General features: G+C 40.2%; 1 protein-coding gene across 4 annotated transcripts; it reads right to left on the bottom strand.

Annotated features, from left to right (window-relative positions):
- On the bottom strand, nucleotides 1–20,466 carry LOC113018603 (transcriptional-regulating factor 1). Of its 4 annotated transcripts, none has more exons than XM_026161752.1 (12): nucleotides 20,278–20,466; nucleotides 19,945–20,012; nucleotides 6,562–8,012; nucleotides 4,996–5,243; nucleotides 3,981–4,189; nucleotides 3,590–3,750; nucleotides 3,277–3,380; nucleotides 3,100–3,160; nucleotides 1,992–2,080; nucleotides 1,270–1,395; nucleotides 882–982; nucleotides 1–741 (listed from the first exon to the last, which is right to left on the bottom strand). In XM_026161752.1, the coding sequence occupies exons 3-12, from the start codon at nucleotides 7,982–7,984 to the stop codon at nucleotides 213–215; spliced, it is 3,051 nt and encodes a 1,016-aa protein (XP_026017537.1). In that variant the 5' UTR covers nucleotides 7,985–8,012; nucleotides 19,945–20,012; nucleotides 20,278–20,466; the 3' UTR covers nucleotides 1–212. The 4 variants fall into 4 exon arrangements, with proteins under 4 accessions (XP_026017537.1, XP_026017540.1, XP_026017538.1 ...); XM_026161755.1 differs by having other exon boundaries at nucleotides 5,038–5,243; XM_026161753.1 differs by having other exon boundaries at nucleotides 20,335–20,466.

The raw sequence follows: 20,466 nt of genomic DNA, 5'->3' as shown, positions 1-20,466 counted from the left end.
CTCAATTTAAACATTTATTGAAACATCAAATGCTTATCAAACAATTAAATATGTAACACCTTTAAGTACAGGATTTACAGCAAAAATGTATCTTTTGATAATGTTTCATAAAAGCACTTAAGTTTGAATAAAACACGATGTTTGAACTTAAACACAAAGTTTGAATACGTTTCAGACTTTAGTGGTGGTAATGCTTGTGGGATAGTTGACCACTACTGCCAGTTAGTTGTCTGTTTCCCCCCCACTGTCTCAGCTCCAACATCCTCCTTACCCCCTGTGTTGCAGTAGAAGGCACTTTGGTCTGGAGGATGTCCGAAGGAGCCCCATGACTGATGGAAGGGTAAGACAGTGGTGGGCTCGCTTTGATTTGAGTCTCTGCCATCAATACTGGCGATCCCATGAGAGTCTGGAGGAGCAATGCTGCTATAAGATACAACCGTGCTGGGATCTAGGACGTTAGCGTTGCTGGGAACGCCGGGGTTGTTATTGGTCACAGAATTGTGGACGCTGTCTACAATACTGTTGCTGCTCGTTCCGGCAAAATCAGAGGAGGTAAATGCTGGAGCCGGAGCTTGGGCTGGGAGCAGATTACTAGCTGGGGTGGGCATGAGGTTGGTGGGACGACTGAGGGCCAGACGCTGGGTGAGGAGCTGGTGCTGCAGCCGCCTGTCGGTCCAGTCCTCCTGAGGCTGGCGATGGATCTTCATGTGAGCGTTACGGGACTTGATTTTGTAGAACATTCTGGAGCAAACAAGGAGGGGAGGGAACGACGGAATTTAAAAGAATGCTTGACAATGAAAACCATCTGTTTGTTTGCCCTGATGCCAAACACAGAAAAAAGTTTGTTGCAAGCTTCCTTTCTTATGACTGGTGCTACTTACTTGCCACACAACTTGCAGGGAAAGAAGCTAGCCAATGGGGTCACAGGAACAGCCCCCTCCAGAGCAAACTGTTTGTCCACTGGCTGACACATGGGCGTCACCTAAAGTAACAGGAGCACTTAAGAGTTAGCGTTCTCTGATTTGTGAGCTCCATTTATGTGACGCATTTAATGTTAGACGACACGAATAGTCCAAATACCCTGTATCCTATTAGCTTCTAATCTATAATATCATGAGAACAGACAAACCACCACAGGAACTAACAACAGGGAGAAAGAAAGCTGGACACGGGGCATTCAAATGCAAAAGAAATAAACAGAACATGTTGACAAAAGGGGGAAAAAAATGCAATTTTAAGTTCCTCGTGGCTTCTTTTAATGTTTCTTACACTTTTCTGCTGATCCAGCTCTACATCTCGTCGCTCGTCCTCCTCCTTTTGTTTCTTCTGCTTGTCCTGCAGCTTTTTGCTCAGGTAGTAAAACTCGACACATTGACACACTGTCTTAGTCCTCACCTGAAACACACACACACACATACCAATCTCGATTTATTGCCACATAACATATGTCTTACACCGTGACACAGGAATATAAAATCAGTCTATGCTTCAGCTGTAAATATGGCTAAAAAGGCCCTATGAACTGACATGTGTCAGGAAGCAAAAAATCACCTGACACATTCAGATATTTCTTCCAGACTTTTCGTGTGCAAACTGCTGCTCTTGTGAATCGAGTTGCAACATGTACTTGGCTCGCTGATGGCTCGGGCGGTGAAGCCACTGCCTTTTGTGTATGAACAGCAAGGTTAGTAATTTGATCCTTGAAGTGCCAAAAGGCCCTTTGGGGAAGACGATGCAGTCCAGTAATATGCGTGGTGAGACACCAAAAACTGAACAGGTTTAGGCAAGAAGAAGAAGAAAATTGCATCTGAGGAACATACTGTTTCACCCTGAAGTAACCAGCAGAATACTTGTGGTGCTGATGTTCTGTTTTTCATTCTATGCGCTGATTTGACCCACAAATAATTATTTTTATCTCAGTAAACTGCTGGCTGATTATGGTGCCGTGTGTCATCGTGTTGCACAAACAACAACCATTTGTTGTGTTTTACCATTTTCTGTATGAGTGAAAAGTCTTTTCCATAAGTCCCGAGAGCGTCACTGAAGAGAGTCTTTTCAGTATCTGTCCAAAGATCACAGCCTACGCACAACAAGAGAGTGTGAAGGGACAAAAGGTGCATGAGAAATCAAAGGAAACACTACAGGGTCACAGTAACATATTAAGCAATGCTACCACATGTAGTAACTTGACAGTGAAAGACAAATAGATGAACAATAAATCTGCAGTCTGTCTCTGTGAACAGTACTGCCTGCATTTACAGGAACACATGGGTACTACCATGCAAAACAATGTCCATTCTGTACTTTACATGGTTCTTAGTGGATTTAAAAGCACCAGGCAAGGGGGAGGGGCTGTGGTATGTGATTGAGGTAGAGAGAAGTCTAAGCTGCTACAATGCCTTCATTGTACGCACAGTGAGAATTGTTCCGCCTTTGCTGTCTCACATTGCTTAGTGTTTCAGAGAAACACAAGAGGTAAATGCCTACGATCACAACATGTTTTAGCTAGTTTTGCTTCACCGCTTTTTGCTGTTACCTTGTTATTTAGATAGTTAGTTAGAAAAACTGTATCCCATCTGAACACAGACCCATGTCCAGATCATGTGACTTCTTTTAATCTTCTGATATAGATGGCTATAGACACATTAACCCCTCCAATCAAACCCCTACAAGTAATACCACTATTGGACTTTGCTGTTGCAAAGACAATTTTTGTTTTCCTCAGAGGCAAGCATTCACCAACAAGAACATTTTTATATGCATAACAGCAAAACAATAATATTTTTAATAATAATAGTAATGATCATCGTCATCATCGTCAAGTAAAAAGTTGGGTTGGAGTAGTGGTGGACAGAATAAAAAGTCATGCAACATGACTTTATGGAGATCCAATTAAAATGTCCATAGTTTTATGCCAGCATGATACTAACATATCATTTTCATAAAACCAAAAACTATTGTTTTTAATGTTACAAGTAGGTATGCTTAGTCCATGTAAATGGTATTTTTTTCTGAGAAACGACTGTTTTCTGGGTAACTAGACACTGTCAATCCAAAGAGTCATGTAAGCAGGTGAGTTAAACTGAGGTCAAAGGTTACCAGAGTAATGGTAGTCTCCTGCTGGTGACGGCTGTGAGAACAACAGCATCTCCAGTGTTGCCTGCATAGGAGGGAGTGGCGGAAGATGGAGAGAACAAAAAATGAGGGATGCAACATTGCCAAGAAAGAAAGAAAGAAAAAAGAAAAGGATAAAGAAAAGGAAGAAAGACTTCCTACCATTGTGTCTCCCTGGCAAGAGTGCAGACAGTGCAGAGCCAGCTCGGAGTTACTGCCTCCCCCTGGTAGGCAGCTGGAACTGCACATGGACAGCAGCTTCTCCACTGAGCACAGATAAACCCAGTAAATTTTAATCAGTTCAGTACCAGTTCATTTTAGAGACACTTTATTATTTTGCTCACTTATATCAACTTGTTTTGAGTTCAGCCCTGACATTTTAGCTTCCCTAAAATGTTGAAAGTCCTTGAATTCCACAAAATTTTAAAGTGCAGTCACTGTCCTGAGCTGGACTGTATTTTTGTGTGCTGCTTACCTTGACCTGGTAAGTCACCAGTTTCTTCTTTCTTGTCCAATGGTTTCCAGAGTAACTGTTCCGTAAGGGACTCTTCGTCTGGTGACCGCAGCCCTGACTGTTTGCCATCGGCTAAGCATGGAGGAAGATTAGCCTGGAAATCTGGACCCACATTGACAAATCTGGAAGCAGGGGAACAAAAAGAGAAACAAACGGAGCGCAAATATGAAAACAGACATAAAAGACAACCATATAAACTTTAAGGTACCTAAATATATATCCGTTGATGTGTTAATGCTTTCTCATTAACAAAACATCTGTAGCTCTGATTCTCTATAACTATTATCCTAGCCAGCAGTACAGTAACAACTGTTGTGTTGCTGCCACTAGTCTTCTGATATTTAGCACTTACCGAAACACGCTGCACTCCTCTTCGCCCTCTTCTTCACACACTGTTCCTTCCTCTCTGTGATGGAGACCTGAAATGGAGGAGAAGAGCCCAGTTCCTCTGCGGGCAGGATTGAGGAGCGGATAAGGAGTGTAACAAATCCTCTTCAGTCCTCTGCAGGAGCGAAGCAGGCTGGGGAAAGGCTTTCCAGTGTAGACTGGCTTGTCTTGTTGCTTTGAGAACACAAGGAAAAAAATGAGACTGATATCCTTGATGATATAAGGCACGATAATCTAACATTTTGGGGCGAGACTTTAGAAACATCTGCACAGTGGTCTAAGTGTAAGAGCTGACGGGATCAGAGATACTTCTGTGCTACAAATACAGAGAAAAGGCCAACATCAAATTTATAACATGCATGCTGAATGATCACGTGTGTTCTCATGTACGCCGAGACAAATATGAAGGGTGCCCGAGCAACAGCCTACTCTAACTTAAAGCGAACAACAGGCCTATCACCATTTCCATGTCTGTCTCGTTTACACAGTTTATCTACTCAACATGTCTAAAAATAAAAAGCTGTGGTTTTAGAAGCAGTAATGCAGTTGGAGCTAACGTAATTTCTTGACAAAGAAGCATTTAGGCATCCGCCCACTTTGACTGCGACGCCTCTCCAGCTGTAGCGAGTCTCGCCTGCCTCCTCGCTAACTGATCTCCTGAGTTTGGGCCATGGAAGAGTAACGGATGCATGCAAAGATGTTCTCAAGTATGATTTAGCAACATATATAAAATTATATATTCTAATGTAGGTTATCCATCATCTGAGGTTTTATCTTTTATGCAATCCTACAACCTGAGAACCTGATTAGTCTTAATGCAGACCAAAGCTGGACCTCACAGTCCTGGATATGTGAAGACAAAGCTGATATTGCTTTTGTTGTCTGAAACCCAGCAAACTGAACGAAACAATTTCCCTGAGTATCAATGCATAAGTTTAAAACGTCTCTAATTATTTCACGTACTGGTAAGTGTGCTATACCTGCAGATTTGACTGGTTTAGACTGGCGGGTCCATTCCTTACTTTCTGGGTGAGAACATGAGGAGACGTCTTTTCTGATGTCTCGTGATGTTCCCCAGACGGATGATGGGGATGAGAGGGAAGATGGAAAGGGGAATTGGGGGATGGACCACTGGAGGAGCATAGGGCTCTGGATTGGTGAAGGGATAAACGATGGGAAGAGGGCGTAAGCAGGGTTGATTCAGGAGACTGAAGAATGTCGCGTGCGGCTAGAAAAACATAATCGGGAGGAAGAAATTAGTAAAGGGAGTGCAGTGGGTGTGCACGCAAATAATGAGGCTGCCAGGGCTTTATTATTTACTGATTTGTCTGACTGTCTAATTCCAAGGCAAGCAGACACACAAACAAAATCATCAAAAAGTCATTATATCTGTGCACCAACAAAAGCGAGAAAAAAGTGAGAAAGTCACACTAAAGTCTCTCTGTTACGCAGAAAAACAACGATCGAGTTTCAAGAAAAACCCGCATTTTCGCTCTGCTCATTTTTGACGAGCATGTTTTCAAATGTATGTATGAAATGCATCTATTACGAATGGTTCTGGTTGTGAAAATGTGAAAAGTGAAACCCTGATTTGCATAAGGGAAATGGGAAACTTAACACGCACACCTACAAAAACCCACATGTCCCGTAAATTTACATGTGGGCATTAACCTGTGGTTTTTGATAAGTGGGGAAAATAAAGGTAATTAAAGGGGACACAACATGGGAAGAAGGTAAAAAAAACAAAATCGCTGTTTACTTAGACTCAGGCAATTTTTCTTTGTGTTTCTAAAAATACACCACCTTCCACAACACAAGTCTGAACATAATATGAAGCCAGATTAAAAGTTGGTCTTTGTTTGTTCATTTCATTGTCATATTAGACTCAAACGTATTGACTAAGGGGATTTTGTTTATCATTTATCAATTAGTAAATCAGTACTACAGTAATACTGTCAGCAGCCTGCCAGTTCTTGGGAAAAGGATGCTTTATAAAACAGGCTGTGAATGTGTACAGCTTATTTTAAATAGAAACCTTACAGACTTGAATACAAGTGGAAAATTAATTTAAAGTAAATTCTCCTAAAAATTCAGTCAGTTCTACTGAAAAATGTAATTTAAAAAAGCTTCTTTTAAATATATGTGCTGTAAAATTTCATATTAGTGTAAAACTAGTATTTAAAGTCAAAGCTAATAGTAGTTTTTTTCCTAAAACTGTATGTTTATATATGCAAATTAGACACTATCTTATTTAATATGCATTAATTTGCATAAATATCCAAAAGTACAAATGTTAAAAAATTATGTGTATTTGATATTTTATTTTAGTCTGAAAGTTAAAGAAGTGAAATAAAACAAAATCTTAAAAATTGACCTCTACAGGGGAAAAAACCTGATTCTTTTTTCTCAAACAGTCAAATAAACTATAATAAAAATCCCCCTCTTACCCTGCGGGTGGTCTTTATCCTTCAAGCTTGAAATATATTCTTCTGGATTCTTACTTCATTATTTCATTAAAAAAAAAAAAAAAAAAAGCTATACGATACCTGTCATGTTGCCATAGTCGTCACCATGGGAGGCTCTTACGTTGCATTCAATGTTGCCGGGGTCACCAGATGACTGTGGAAAGCTGTGCGACAGCAGTGGAAGCTTCCATATCATCCCAGAAGAGTGGACAGAAGGTGCGGATGAGATGCGGGAGGCAAAAAACTGGAGCATACTAAGTGATTCTCCCTGAGAGACTGAATGTCCGGTGCCCCCGTATCCACTGGGCGAGTCCATTTTGGAGGGCGAGTGGGGTGGAGGAGGTAAAGGTGTGGGAGGAGGGCTAAGAACAGAAGGCATGAAGTGAGAGGATGTGGGAGGAGAGGGGAAAGATGGAAGAGAGGAGGGGTGAGCAGGGGAAGAAGAAGAAGAGGAAGAGGGAGGCAGATAGGAGTCTGAGTCAAAAGCACAGCTTTGCCTTGACTTGACCAGTCCTGGGGTTTCACCTCTCCCTACTCCAAATTCCCAGATTTGTCCAGAGGGATCTCCACCGGGTATCACAGGAAATCTTCTCTTTCGCTGGGAGAGAAAGGCCTCAGAGAAGGAATCCAGTTTCTGAGTGTATGTCCTGCTGTTCATGCCGATAAGCGATCTCTGCGGGAGGGCCCCTGAGGCCAGCGCGTGGTTGACCGCTGATGCTCTCCACCTCGCCTCTCCCTGACTTGAGGGAGAGACATTAAGCCAATGTCCCTCAGCCTCTGCTGGCTGAAACTGAACCTCACCTGAGCCACAACTGGGCCCATAATTGTCGTCTCTCCCTAAATAATTATCACTTGTTCTTGCGTCCATCATACAATAATCTACGCTGCTGTCATTAAAGCTGACTGTACCAGTTCTGTTGCAAGACGGAGTTTGTTTAGGAAAGTGGCTAACGTTACCCTCCCTGTTGTAAACCACAGTGTCACTTTTAGGCTCACTCTTTACGTGAGCATAATTATTATAGGGTGCTCTGACTCTACGCCTCGCTCCTTCCTCACTCGGACAGTTTATCGTGTAAAAAACATCATTTGTGTTACTGTAACAATCACCTTTCCCATCTGTGGTGCTTTCACAACTATCCTTATCCTCCCAAGCTTCCTTTTTGCCATACCAAGAGTCGTCAAAATGGCTGCCTAAGGCACCGTCTCCATCAAGGTGGCCAAAACTAGCATCTCCATCCAAACTGCTGGCACTCGTGCTTAGGAACACTCTGTCCCCCCCAGTACTCGTCTTCCTCGTCACAGAGGAGGCGTTTGATGTCAGGAACGAAGCAGTGGATTCTTCCCCTCTACACTCGTACTGCTCCAGAGGATCCTGGCCAGGCTGAGATGACAGATATCCCGCTTCAGAGCCTTGGCAGTTGGCAAAGGTGAGAGAAAATGATGGACGGTGGCGGTGGTGGTTGAGGTTGGAGAAAGACTGGGTGGACGATGAACGATCCTCCATAATGGGCCTCTGGATTTTGCTAGAGTGCCTGAAGGTAACAAAAACAGAGTTTAAGTATGAAAACATAAATTTGATAAACAAGTATCCAATTAGCCGTCTGTGCAAAGTAGATGACTTGTGTGGTGATAACTAACCTATAGGAAAGATCAGTTGTGCCATGTATTGTTATGCTTTCTATCTTTGCCGACATCAAAATCTGAGCTAGCTAAAAGCCACATGTGTTCTTGTTACAATCAAAACAACCAAGCAAGCAGCACTAACATAGCAGGGTCATTCAAACAGGCCTACAGACTCACACATGCATCAACTTAGTAACCACAGCATCAAGCTAGCAACATGTTATTTAACTTTATTTTTAAATGGCCTGATGATTTCTTACTCTACTGTTTCTAAAACAAAGCATCGTGAATCAGCCAACGGTAGTCTCACGCCGTGACACAAACTGCTGCAGTTCTTAACTATTAGAGACGTCTTTTAAATGTCCATTTTCATTTTTCTAATCATTCACATTCCTGTTGAGCATTTACACTAACACAGTTTTGCACCTTATTTAATCAGATCATCAATGAGATAGTAAATGTCCGCAACATAGTCTAAAGAAAAATGCACGAACGCTGCACGAAAACCAGAGAAGTGACTGAAGAGAAAGTCATTTTCCTACCAGTCGGTGCTCTGTTGAAAAGAAAAATTAATACGCTCCTTCAGTTTCATGACAGTCACTTTTCTTTCTGATACTGTGATTGACATTATACTGTTCAAGTACAGATATTTACATTGGATTAAATCTTTAAGTCTTCATTGGTTTTTCTTCTTTCTTTCTTGAAACCACACTCTGCTCTAAATAGGACACTGAGTGAGTCAGACAGAGAAAGAACCAAGTAAGATGAGATGAAGCGACAAATACACTGTATACGTATTGAGGTTTTTTTTCTTTTCTTTTTTTTTTACCAGTCTTTGGCGCTTAATTTCCTTTTCACAGAAGTTTGTCTTCTGTTGTTCATTTTTTCGGATTCTTATTGTTCTTCTTACTGCTGTCATCATTCGTTCTGCCTCTCCACCGTCTCGACTGCTCGTCTAATTATTTCCCCTTTCAGATTTTCGACCTCTCACACAGTCCTTCCTACTACCTCTCTCTCTCCCCTTACTGTGCATCCTTTGACAGTACACACATACATTAACGCATGCACGCACACACTGTCTGTCACACTTGAAGCAAAATGGACAGCTCTTATAGTCTGTCTTTTTCACAGCGATACACTCATTTACCGACTTACTTACTCACTGAAAACAGATGTACACACACGCACTCGCGCACACACTCTGCCTTTCACACTCACACACACTTGCAGGTGTCAAAGAGGACCAGCGGGGTAGTGATGTTGCCTCGCTGCCTTTTCGTCGTCGTGGTAACCACATCCTGAGGAAACAAACGCTGACGGATCTCCCTCCTTTCAGCTATCTTTATCTCTCTGCCCCCCTCCTCCATCTCTCTGTGTCTCTTTCCGCCTCTTCGCCTGGCCTTATCTCTTTTGTTTCTCTTTTCTCACTGAGCGCCCAACTTTGTTGTCTCTCATGCCGTCTTTCTTCTTTCGCCACCTTTTTTTTAATCTCTGCCTCTTCTTTTCTTTCTATCCCTTCATTTGTTGTCAGCTTTTTAGTTTATGCTGGGGGTTTTTTGAGGGGGGAGGTGTGTTCAAAAGCAGTTCATCACAGACTCTGGAGTAATAACAGTTTTTAATGTTATATACATATAGCTATATGTTTGCTACATGGGCTCTATTTCTACGGCTCAGTAACCAACTCTGACCATGTAACAAGTGCTAAAAGTACTTGTGTTTCTTTCCGGTACACATGGTGTGGTTCAGTATATATGGATGTACATGCATTGTCTAGCTACAGTACACTTTATGTGTGTGTGTGCGTGTGATATAGAAGGAGTGCGTGTGCAGAGGCGGTAGCATACATGTTTACCAGATCAAGATTCTCCGGCTGAGTCAGCTGACAGGAAGTGAGAAAGAATGAAACAGGAAGGAAGACGGCGACAAACGATGAGGTTCAGGGAACCCTCTAAACACTGCAGCCCCACCCACTTACCCACCCACTCACCAGCCACACACACACACACACACACATACATAGTATGCACCTTTAACTGCTAATCTGTCATTTTCTGCCTTTGTTATGTCATGTAGTCACCTTAAAACACCAACTCACGACCTCAGACACAACCACCGGCAGGTCCACAATTCTGTGAGCTGCAACGTTTGCCACAAAGACGCACACACACACGGTCATATTAACACACACGAGACCATGAGGGACTCGAGTCCCTAAATATATTACAGTGAAATTAAAATGAGCCTTCTGCATCACCGCCAAGGATCTAAATATACTATGTGGTTAACTGACTGGCAGTGCTAAGGTATAAAATACTTTGTGGTTGGTATAAAAAACATAAGGGTTGGAAGTATGAGCAGTTAAAAACAACAAGACAAAAAAGTAGTGAACTAATATATATTTACACATGTAGTATAAGTATATAAGATCTGTACAGTGTATACAGTCAGCAGTCACATGTATATACAATTATATACAGCTCATAAAACTGGAACCAGCTGTACACATATAACCTGTGCCAATGTGCTCTCTTACTTTAAATATCTGTGTAAACATTAAACTCATGCATATTTTTCAGGTGCATGAGTTTCTTTCTACATATTAAATGAACAAAAACAAAGTTGAACAAACTGAGCATTATCAAAGTATCCTAGACAGTTAAATTGGGATGCCTGTTTGATTAATAGCCACACTAGCCGGGACATTTACTGTCCAACTGCTCACATTTGGAAATATTTCAAGTCCAGTCCTTAGAGAGGTGGGTGACTTTGTAATAAATGAAGAATTGTTATAAGTATTGAATGATCCAATAATCCAGCAACAATCAAAATCAGTATCTGAGTGTGTAGGTGGTCATGTTAATGCTGAGGTCACTTGTACACTGCGATTACACACTGGAAACCTCAGTATTAACATCCATAATAGATAATGCAGTAACTACTCAACTGTCTGACAGATCAACCTCAACATTAGCATATATGTTAAATGCCCATATTTTATTTCTATAAATTACAAGGTGTTCTTTCAAGGCTTCGTGGTGGCCAGAGTGAAACATTTCATCAGATTTTAAACACTCGATTTTAAATACGACACACGCTGTCTGTTCTCTAACAGTGCTGAGAGATTGCTGTCCCTATTTGTTTTTATCTTTTATCTTTTTCAATGTTTGTCTTTGACGCCTTTCAAATACCAAAAGACCAAATGCAGTACAGTGAACTGGTAACTGGCACGGAGAGTCTTCTCCTCCAGAGTTTACTTGTAAAGATGAACTTGAATCACCACAGTGGGTTTCTCAGGCTCTTTATCTCTAACCTAACATTACTACTTTGATGATCATGCCAACATAAAATTATAGTTGTATGGAATCATGTATTTCAATATTAAAAAGGGCAGTAAACTAAAAGCTTTATTATTACTGTTATTATTACAATTTAAAATTGTTCTTCACCTCACTAACGTATTACGTTCAGGGCTTAAAAACCTCAACTGCTCTAAAGACCCTTTAATTACAGAGATTTCTTATGTTGTGTCTGAATCTGATGCAAACGAGTGTTTGCATAAATAAATTCACCTTGAGAAAACAGCCGGATTTAAAAAAAAAAAGTGTGAATGAAAGAATGTGAAAGGATAAAAGGGGAGTGCGGAGGAGGATGTACGGGGGAGACGTTTCTCTAGTTTTCTCTTGAATTCACCCTGAAAACCTGCGGGAGCAGAGGAGGGGGAAAGAGTCGAGCACTTCTGGACTTTTTTTTTCTCGTGTTTTCTCTCCGAGTCGTATCTCTGTCTGTCTTCCGTCACTTATAAAAAAAAAAAAGAGCGATGACTAGCGGGAAGAGAGGAACGTAATGGATTAGAGAACTTGAAACAAACACGAAGCAGACAATTTCACACAAAAAAAATGCCGTTTGAACAGCGCCTCTCACTAACCTTGTCGATCTTCTGTGCTACTACGACAAAATCTAACATCGCCTAAAAAGTCATACAGTGTATATAATGAAACTGCTACCAAACTGCTCAGCATACAACTAGCAGGTGAGACAGATTGTTTTTCAAAACAGGAACGCGTTCCTTTATTAAAGTATATAATAAGATGCGCAGAGAGCGTCTCGGAATAACCAGAAGATATTTTCTGTACAGAAAGTGTAAGTCGAGAGCTTCCCTTTCATTAACAATTTAGAAACACACCGCATCGACAACAATGTCAAACCTACATTAGACTCTTATAACAAAAAGCTGAAGTGTTGACAGAAAGTTGTTATTTTTAAAGTATTAGTTGCACACTTAAGAACCAGCGCAGTGACGCTCTATCTTTGGGGTCCTAACCAGTGATTTATATGTGCAACTATGTTTATTCTCGCAATACGAATGCAGAAACACCAGACGTCTACAGCTTTGGTTGAAATGTAAAGCGAGTGGAAGGAAAGTTCTAAAACCACTACACTGAAAACTGATGTATTTCATGCAAAAACCTCTAAGGCTGGAAATATGGCATATTTTCCTCTTCGTGTGTTAGTCATTCCCCAAACTAGGGGAAAAAAAGAAGCTTATTACTTAAAAACAAGATCACAGGGCAGAAGAGAAAATGTTCAGAGACCCCGCTGCGTGCAAATGTACTCGAGGTGCTACAGACCTCTTTCATGTAAAATTTGTGATTCTTCGTCTTCTTCACAAGTTAACGACTTAAAAGAAAGCGCAAAAGGTTTTAGCCTGGTATAAAAGTGACAAGTTATTTTCATTTAAAAACGTTTAAATGAAAATATTTTTTATTAATGGAGAGCTCTAATAAACTAACACTGCCTAAAACTGTTGAGAAATCTCCCATTAGATTGTTTCGGCCTTTCAGAAGCTGCAGAAGTCATGAAACCTGTTTGAATATGATGAAAGATTTTTCAAACCGTCGAGTTTTCTGCTGCATGATGTTTTATGTACATAGGTGCAGGCAGACGACAACGTTACGGTCATGCTCGCTGAAGGCCGAGCTGGTGAATAGATATTTAAATGTGGAGCTTTAATTTGATCCAAATAATATAATCATTTAAAGTCTTATCCCCACGCATGGATATTGGATAAAATCTCCAATAAGAAGCCATTTAGTAACACAAGCTGCAACTTCTGTTAACACCTTGGCTTTCTGGGCCAGTAATCAGTGGTATTTACTACTTTTGCCACACAAGTCCTCAGTATTCTCGAGTTGAACTACATCCAGCTTCAGCAAGGAGCTCAGCTGCATACCTGTAAAGTTTAGTAACTTCATTTTGCACTGCTGTGACACTATATCGTTGACAAAATATCAATATCAAGATGCACAGACACCTGCGAAAGTACTCACAAGCGGCTTTGTGGTAGTTCCTGTTACAGACGATGTCTCCGGGACTACATGACACACACACACACACACACACGAGTCACCGGGTAAAAAAATGAGACCAGCTACACTATCATAGCTAGTAACAATCATGACTCAAACCTATTTAGCACACAGCTGCAAAGCTCTCCGTTTTAAATTACATCCATTTGCATGAAGGTCACAGGGGTCAACTGATGCTGTAGCAGAAGAATCGACGTAATGCAGAACATACAAGAATTTATCCCCTTAACTTCTAACTTAAGTAGTGAAAGCAAACGGTTTCACAGTCGCAGACAGTGTTTCTTGACAGGCTTGGATTAACTGTGGATTGCATGTCTCATCATGGCCATCTTACATCATCAAATAACCTGCTTACCTACCATAGTCAATCAAAATAATAAAGTCTGAATACAGTTGTGCAAGGAAGCGACCTGTTTCACAAGCCTTGTTATTCCTGCTAAGTACATGGCATTTAAAATCAAATACTTAAAGTGAAATAAGGAATCTTTAGTTTTGTTCTTGGATATTCGAGTCTCACACCGCTGGTTTCACAAGCCTAACCGTGACAAGCTGTGTGGGAAATTTCATTAAAAGTCAAAGATCTTTGATCGATGAAGCCTCTACAGCTCCATCAAGATTTGGGCCAGAGAGATCGACGCGTCATCGGCCAATGGATGCTCCGTAGGTAAGTATTCAATTTCTAACCTCTCTTAATGTTGTCGCCCTTTAACGTGAACTTGTCAGCCGGTTTGTAAGCTTTCAGGTGCAGTGGAGACCGATTTGTTACAGCTATAGGTAGGCAGGCCAAAAAGCATAAATTCAAATGTGGACCAAATCAAAATTTGCAATAGGCCAGATCTAGACCGGAAGCCATAGTCTTCACATATGCACATTTTAAAAAATGTGTTTTTTTTTATTTAATTTTTTTATTTTTATATGTACAGCTTTACAAATGTACTGTCAATTTTAAAAAGCTGGAATCTGTGGATAGTCGATTCTCGGGAAAATCTGGAAAACCAGTAACGCTGAAGTCGCACAACAACCGCTGAAAATGTGAAGGTCAAGTAGGGACGCTGTCCAAATTGTTATTATTTTTTTCTTCTTTCTTCTCAAATGTACCCCCCAGCCGAACATTGCTGTTGACCGTGCGGACTGCAGGACACGGGACCACCCATCAACAGCTGTAAATTCACCAGAGCTATTCTCAAATCGGAGCCATTAGATACCGCACGGGTTTTGCAGCTGAATGTCCGATCGTTCAACGCAGGCGGAACATTTTGCAATTCTCTAGAAAAGTTTGTGTGTGAAAACGGCTTCAGTTTCCTAATTGCAGGTAATAGCGAGAGCTGAAACACTAAACCAAAAAGAAAGACAAAACTGACACTTTTACATCGGCTAACCGAACTCGTACATTACCAGTGACTCAACATTAATCTTACTGAACCCCCACAAACAAAATTGCAACTTTACCAAATCTGATGCGACTGAAATATATACCTCGGAGAAATGGGTGTAGGTTGCATTTTAATATCCAGTATAGCCCAGTTCCTATAAACTACCCTTCAGGATAGGGCGGAAAGCTGTCACAGAGCTCTGAAGATATCAAACTCATAATGGGCTTTGATTTGCAGTTCTAGAAATGCTTAATAAAATGTCCTTAATTTACCCATGCTAAATCTACTATTATCATTAAGATAACCTAGTATAACTAAGCTTTCATTAAAGAAAGTGGTACTATGTAACAATATTAAAAGATTTTTTTTTTAAACAATCACAATAAAACAAATTACACTGACATTATCATCAGTTTTCTATGTAATATATTACACTATAACCTAGTGGACAAAGAATTTTAAAACTTTTCTGTGACACAGTTAAGAGGAAACAAATTACAGCTCATAAGGATTTTTAAAAGGTGTTAAGAGTATCATGTCATCCACTACTTAAAAAGGTGCCCTTATGTACTAAAGGATATGAGTGCAACCACACAGTACCTCCGATGAGAAGAACTGTAGATGATTATCAGCTAGGCCACTGGAAACTGGTCACAAGCAGTGGTTAGGCAGTAACTGGTGCATTCATATTAGATAGCATCAACTATGAGAGAGTAAAAGCACCTTGTGCTTGCATCTACCTATGTTCTCTCTGCTGCTAATTGTATTGATGTGTTTCTTTGTTCTTAAATGATGAATTTATTTGTTTGTTATCCTCATTGTGCACCTCTTTAGCATTCCTAACACCTGTTTTACGCTACACAGTGACTTTGATGTCTGTATGAATACAATAACAGCAGCAGAGCAAAAAACACAGCTCTAAATGAGAGAGAAATATTTGGGCGCCCAGAATCTTTCACGTCTTATTCTTTTGTTTTTTTACGAAATGAATGCAAAAAATTTAGAATTTTTCGCAACAAATTGTAAGAAAATACTCAAGGTGAAAACAAGTCTCTCCAAATGGGCCACATTCACATTATTTTCTAGTATAAAACAAAATAATGAATTGTAGTATTCGCCACCTTTATCGTAATTCCTGCAGCAGGTTTGCAGCTAAAGAAGAATGAATCTGGTAGCTGGACTGATACAAACGTATCGTGTTTTCACCCATATAAATTCACATATCACATTAATCTGTGCCTTTAAGCGCTTTTTAACTATGAGTACTCGCAATCGAAGTTTAGGGTTCTATATCTTGCAAATTTCAGGGTTTGAACTGGAGAAGTCAGCGATTGACCCACAAAGCTTCTGATCAGCAGATGACCCAGCCCACCCTGAGTCATAGCAATTTACAAATACGTTACTTTGAACAAAGTACCAATCAGGATATGGAAATGTGAAAATGGGTGATGATTATCAGACTCCGTAAAATCAACTGTTAGGGCGAAGTGCAAATCTTCCGTAGGCCAAGTTATCCTGCGAGGCAGACTGTAAGAGAGGCCACCGCAACAACTGAGAGGGAGATACAGGTTTCCATGGTTGAGAAGGGAGACACTGTACTTACAAAAACTGCCTTCCGGATGCTTCACCTGCCACAGCTTTATGGCAAAGTGAAAACCGCTGTCGAAAAAAACATCACATGGCAGGTAAGAACACGTGTGGGAAATAAAGTGAAAGAAAATTCAGTCACTGAACCAAATTTGGGCTTTTTGGTTGTTCGACTAAAATCTACGGCAGACGCACTAAAAACACGCAACACGCTCCTACCCGGAGTTGTGCAGCAGCAGCATGGTGCTTCAGGAAGGTGACTCTGCAGCAAGTATTGGAAAGCGTTTGATACTTGAAGGGGAAATCGACAAAGCAAAAAAACCCTACGCTCCCTGATTTAAAAAGTCAGTGTCAAGAGTAAGTGGAGGGCAGAGGCCAAGACTGAGCATATCTAAAATGTGCTGCAAGATTGAATGTCAGTGTTCACTCACAGGCCCGACATGAGCTCTTTTTGCAAAGCCGACTGGGGTAAGAATGCATCGAAATGCTTAAAGTTGACAGAGTACGATAAGACTTTAAAGTCTGCGACTTTACTGCATTTAAACGCGGCGGCGGTGTATTCTTGCGCAATAATTTCGTTTTGTCTTTTACTTCACTCGGTAGCTTTGAATACCTACCGTGGCCTGAACTTATATGAACAAATGATAGAATTTTTCTGGAAATCGTCCTTGCCTTTTACACCTTATGTCTGTGGGTGAAAGTAGCATGTACTGCAGCTTCTTTGGCTTCCTCATTTCACCTCCTCTTCTAGAAAGAGTGTAAAAGGCCAGAGTAATGTTAATTAAGTCATTTAAAGATAATAACTTTACTTAATTGTGGTTTCGCAACTACGGGTTTTAAAGCCGAGCATTTAAAAAAGTTCTGTATATATGTTTTTTAATCATTGCCACAGGCGCTGAAGCCTTACTTCCTAACTTTAAAAAAAACAACACAAGAGGCAGTTGTTGCCCCCGTTCTGTCTGCAGATGTCAAAGAAGGTCACAAAAGCGGAGGAAGACAAAAATAGCAACAACAAGGAAAACTCTTCATCTAAAGTTTGGTCCACCTCATTTAAATCAACTGGGAGACGATTAACATCGCCGAAATATTCCTAAAACAGAAAAGTACAGAATCCAAAAGTTCCAACACCTCGATGTTAACGGCTTCAACAAATATCGTCGAAACATTAAAAAGCTGACTAAGAGCCGTTTCACACCGTTACCCCACAATGCCACATTCAATAAATACTTCATAATACACGCAGCTGTTTGTCTGGCTAATACCTACACTACAACAACTTTATATGTAACTGGTCAGCGATAAGCAGAGGCCCAGATTTCATCTTAACAATGTTCACAATGAACAAAGTCAAGCTTGTGGTTTTAAGCCTCTCTCTATAAGAGCATGTTTGGTGTAAACACCAACATGTTGTGGCTAACAACACTGAAATGCTACAAGTAATGTTGAGACTTAGCAGTGTGCAGTTTGTCACTTGAAAAATATAAAAAGAAAAAAAATAAAAGAAGAAAAGAATTTTCTAGTTACTTTTTCAGCTGCTCAAAACATTTAATGCACGCAGAACCTACCAGTCAGACTTTCAGGAGATTAAGTGGAAGCATAAAAGTGATGCTTTTATTAAAACAGTCCAAGTAATGCGAAAGGAGGAGACGCGCCTGCATATTTAGGTCATTACTCAAAGTTTAAGAGCTGTACAAACATATTATGAATCACTTCTAATACTGACTTGCAGCTTTTATAATGTATAAAATGCATATTCCTGCGAATATATATCCTATTCTTCATGGATAAATGTTGTATGTTTGAATTTAGACTGAACTAGATTAGACATAATCTACAAATATCTAATCGTTTAAAAAAAAAAAGAAAAAAAAGTCCACCTTGAATTTAAATTTTGCTGAATTTAAATTAACTGGTAAATGATGATAGCTAAGACTGGACAGGACAGGTGTGTTTCATTTCTGTGTGAGTATGCTAACTGTGCTAATGCTGGGACCCAGGGTTTTACCGTTAAATCTTCTCTAAATGTATTCTGAAAAACAGTCCTGCCCCACAGTGCTTTGTTTAAAGAAACAAAAACACTGAAATTAGAACAAAAACCGTCTTTTTACCTGTTAAGTTGTCATCACGAGGAGAGCTGTCCCAGTGGCAGTGAAATGCATGTGTGTATGGTCTGCTGGTAGGTAGACATGTGTGTGAGAAAAGGGGTGGAGAGTGACACGGTGAGCGAGAGAAACGTAGTTTCACCAAAGATGATCGGCCTGTCGCTCTTTCAGTCTTTGATCAACCTTGTCATAACGCCACCGTGCGTGTATGTGTGTGTGTGTATGTGTGCATGCATTTCTGTGTGTGTGTGTATTACGAGCTGTGTCATAGTGATGCTGGAAAGAGAAGAAAAAACACCCCGGCGTGTGGCTTTAACCTCACACACACACACATACATATACATGCATACATATGCACACTTTCAGTTTGAGTGGGTGTTTTTTCTCCTCTCTCATCCCTCATTTTTTCTTATGGTCTTCTTTTGGTCTGTTTGTTTTTAAAGGGCCACACACCCAAACACACACACCCTAAAACACAAGCAGGACCCCAGAGAAACCCAAATGCACTGAATAATCAGCTTTTAAATACTGCAGTCTGGTAGAGAGTCCAGGTCCGATCTGTGTATGGTCAAAGTATTTGCCATTACAACAGAATATATGGTGTTTCTCTTGTTTTCTCAGACAAGGAAGTTAAAATCAATGTTGGTGTGGTGTTCAGTTTAAGCGAAAGGGAAAGTTAAATACATTAGAGGAAACATGCTTGTTTGTTCTCTTGCCATCAGTTAACTGAGAAGATCACAACAACTCTCATACATTTATGATGAATGGGCCGTCTGCAGCCAGCAGTGAGTGAGTACGGGAACACGGAGCAGCAGCTAGATCTTAGGGAACTAAATTCTACTTATTGGCGCCTCTAAAGCTAACAACGTAAATAAAAGTGCTTTAATAAATACACAAAATTGATTTGCAGGTGAACCTAGTAGTGCAATTATAGCCTGGCTAATAAACTTTACTTCTGTGAAACTGATTTGAAACAATTGAAGCCTGGAATCAGTAATGTTGCTCATAAATGGCAATTTAATTATGAACTTATTATGTAATTTTGCCTTATTACAAGCATTTTGAAAAAGGCGAATCATCTTTCTGTCATTAATAGGATAAAATATCAGCTAAAAAAAAACTAATAAAGCTTGGATTGACATTCAAAACCCGCCTAAATATGTTCATATCGCCATAAGATAAATTAGACCGTGATGATGCAGCATTTTAATTAGCTAAGGTGCTGCAAGCTAGTTTGTTACCTCGGCAATAAGTCAAGCTAGCATTTTATTTATTTATTTTTTCGGACCTATTTGTTGTTTGTATTAAAGTTCTCTGTCTCACAACAAAAAAGGGTGAACACACATTTCTTTAAGAAGTTTTTACCAATTCCAAGAGAAATGTATATTTAGATATTTTTTGACTTGAACGTACCTTGTTCGGGCTTCAAGGCCGCACAGTGGGGAACGGTGTTAGCAGGAGAGGTAGGGCTGGCATAAAATCTGACTCAGAGAAGAAAAAAAGACAAGAAAGGGAAAGGATAAAAAACAGTGAATAGGAGAGAAACTCAGAGTATTTATTAATGGAAAAAAAATGTTCTGTGTGAGCTTTGTTAGCTTAACAGAGATTTTTAACTTTTGTTTTAAGCTTAAGTTAACTTGAAGTTATTTAGCTTCTGGCTTTAGCTTCTGGCTTGCTGTAGAAATAGGTTTGGTATCAGTGTTTTTATCTGTTTATCTAAATAAAGACAATGCACAACACACTCACCGGCCACTTCGTTATGTACAATTCCTCCTTAAAAAATAAATCTTATCAGCCACTCACACCAAGTGCAGTTATGCCCGCAGACACGTTCAAGACACGTTCAAGCTGAGAAAAGTGATTTAATGACTTTAAACGTGATGTAGTTATTGGTGCAAGACAGGTTGATCTGAGTATTTCAGAAACTGCTGATGT

This window comes from Astatotilapia calliptera, chromosome 3 (assembly GCF_900246225.1).
Source record: "Astatotilapia calliptera chromosome 3, fAstCal1.2, whole genome shotgun sequence".
Lineage (NCBI taxonomy): Eukaryota > Metazoa > Chordata > Actinopteri > Cichliformes > Cichlidae > Astatotilapia > Astatotilapia calliptera.
This window is presented reverse-complemented; position numbering and strand designations above follow the sequence as displayed.

What these genes read in the sequence shown, in the direction of transcription:
- LOC113018603 (XM_026161752.1), bottom strand. Translation starts at nt 7,984, where the DNA reads ATGGAGGATCGTTCATCGTCCACCCAGTCTTTCTCCAACCTCAACCAC. An exon ending in CGACTATGGCAACATGACAG is followed by an intron (nt 5,244 to 6,561) that starts GTATCGTATAGC and finishes ATGTTTTTCTAG; the next exon opens with CCGCACGCGACATTCTTCAG. An exon ending in AGGAGACTACCATTACTCTG is followed by an intron (nt 2,081 to 3,099) that starts GTAACCTTTGAC and finishes TGTTGTGCGTAG; the next exon opens with GCTGTGATCTTTGGACAGAT.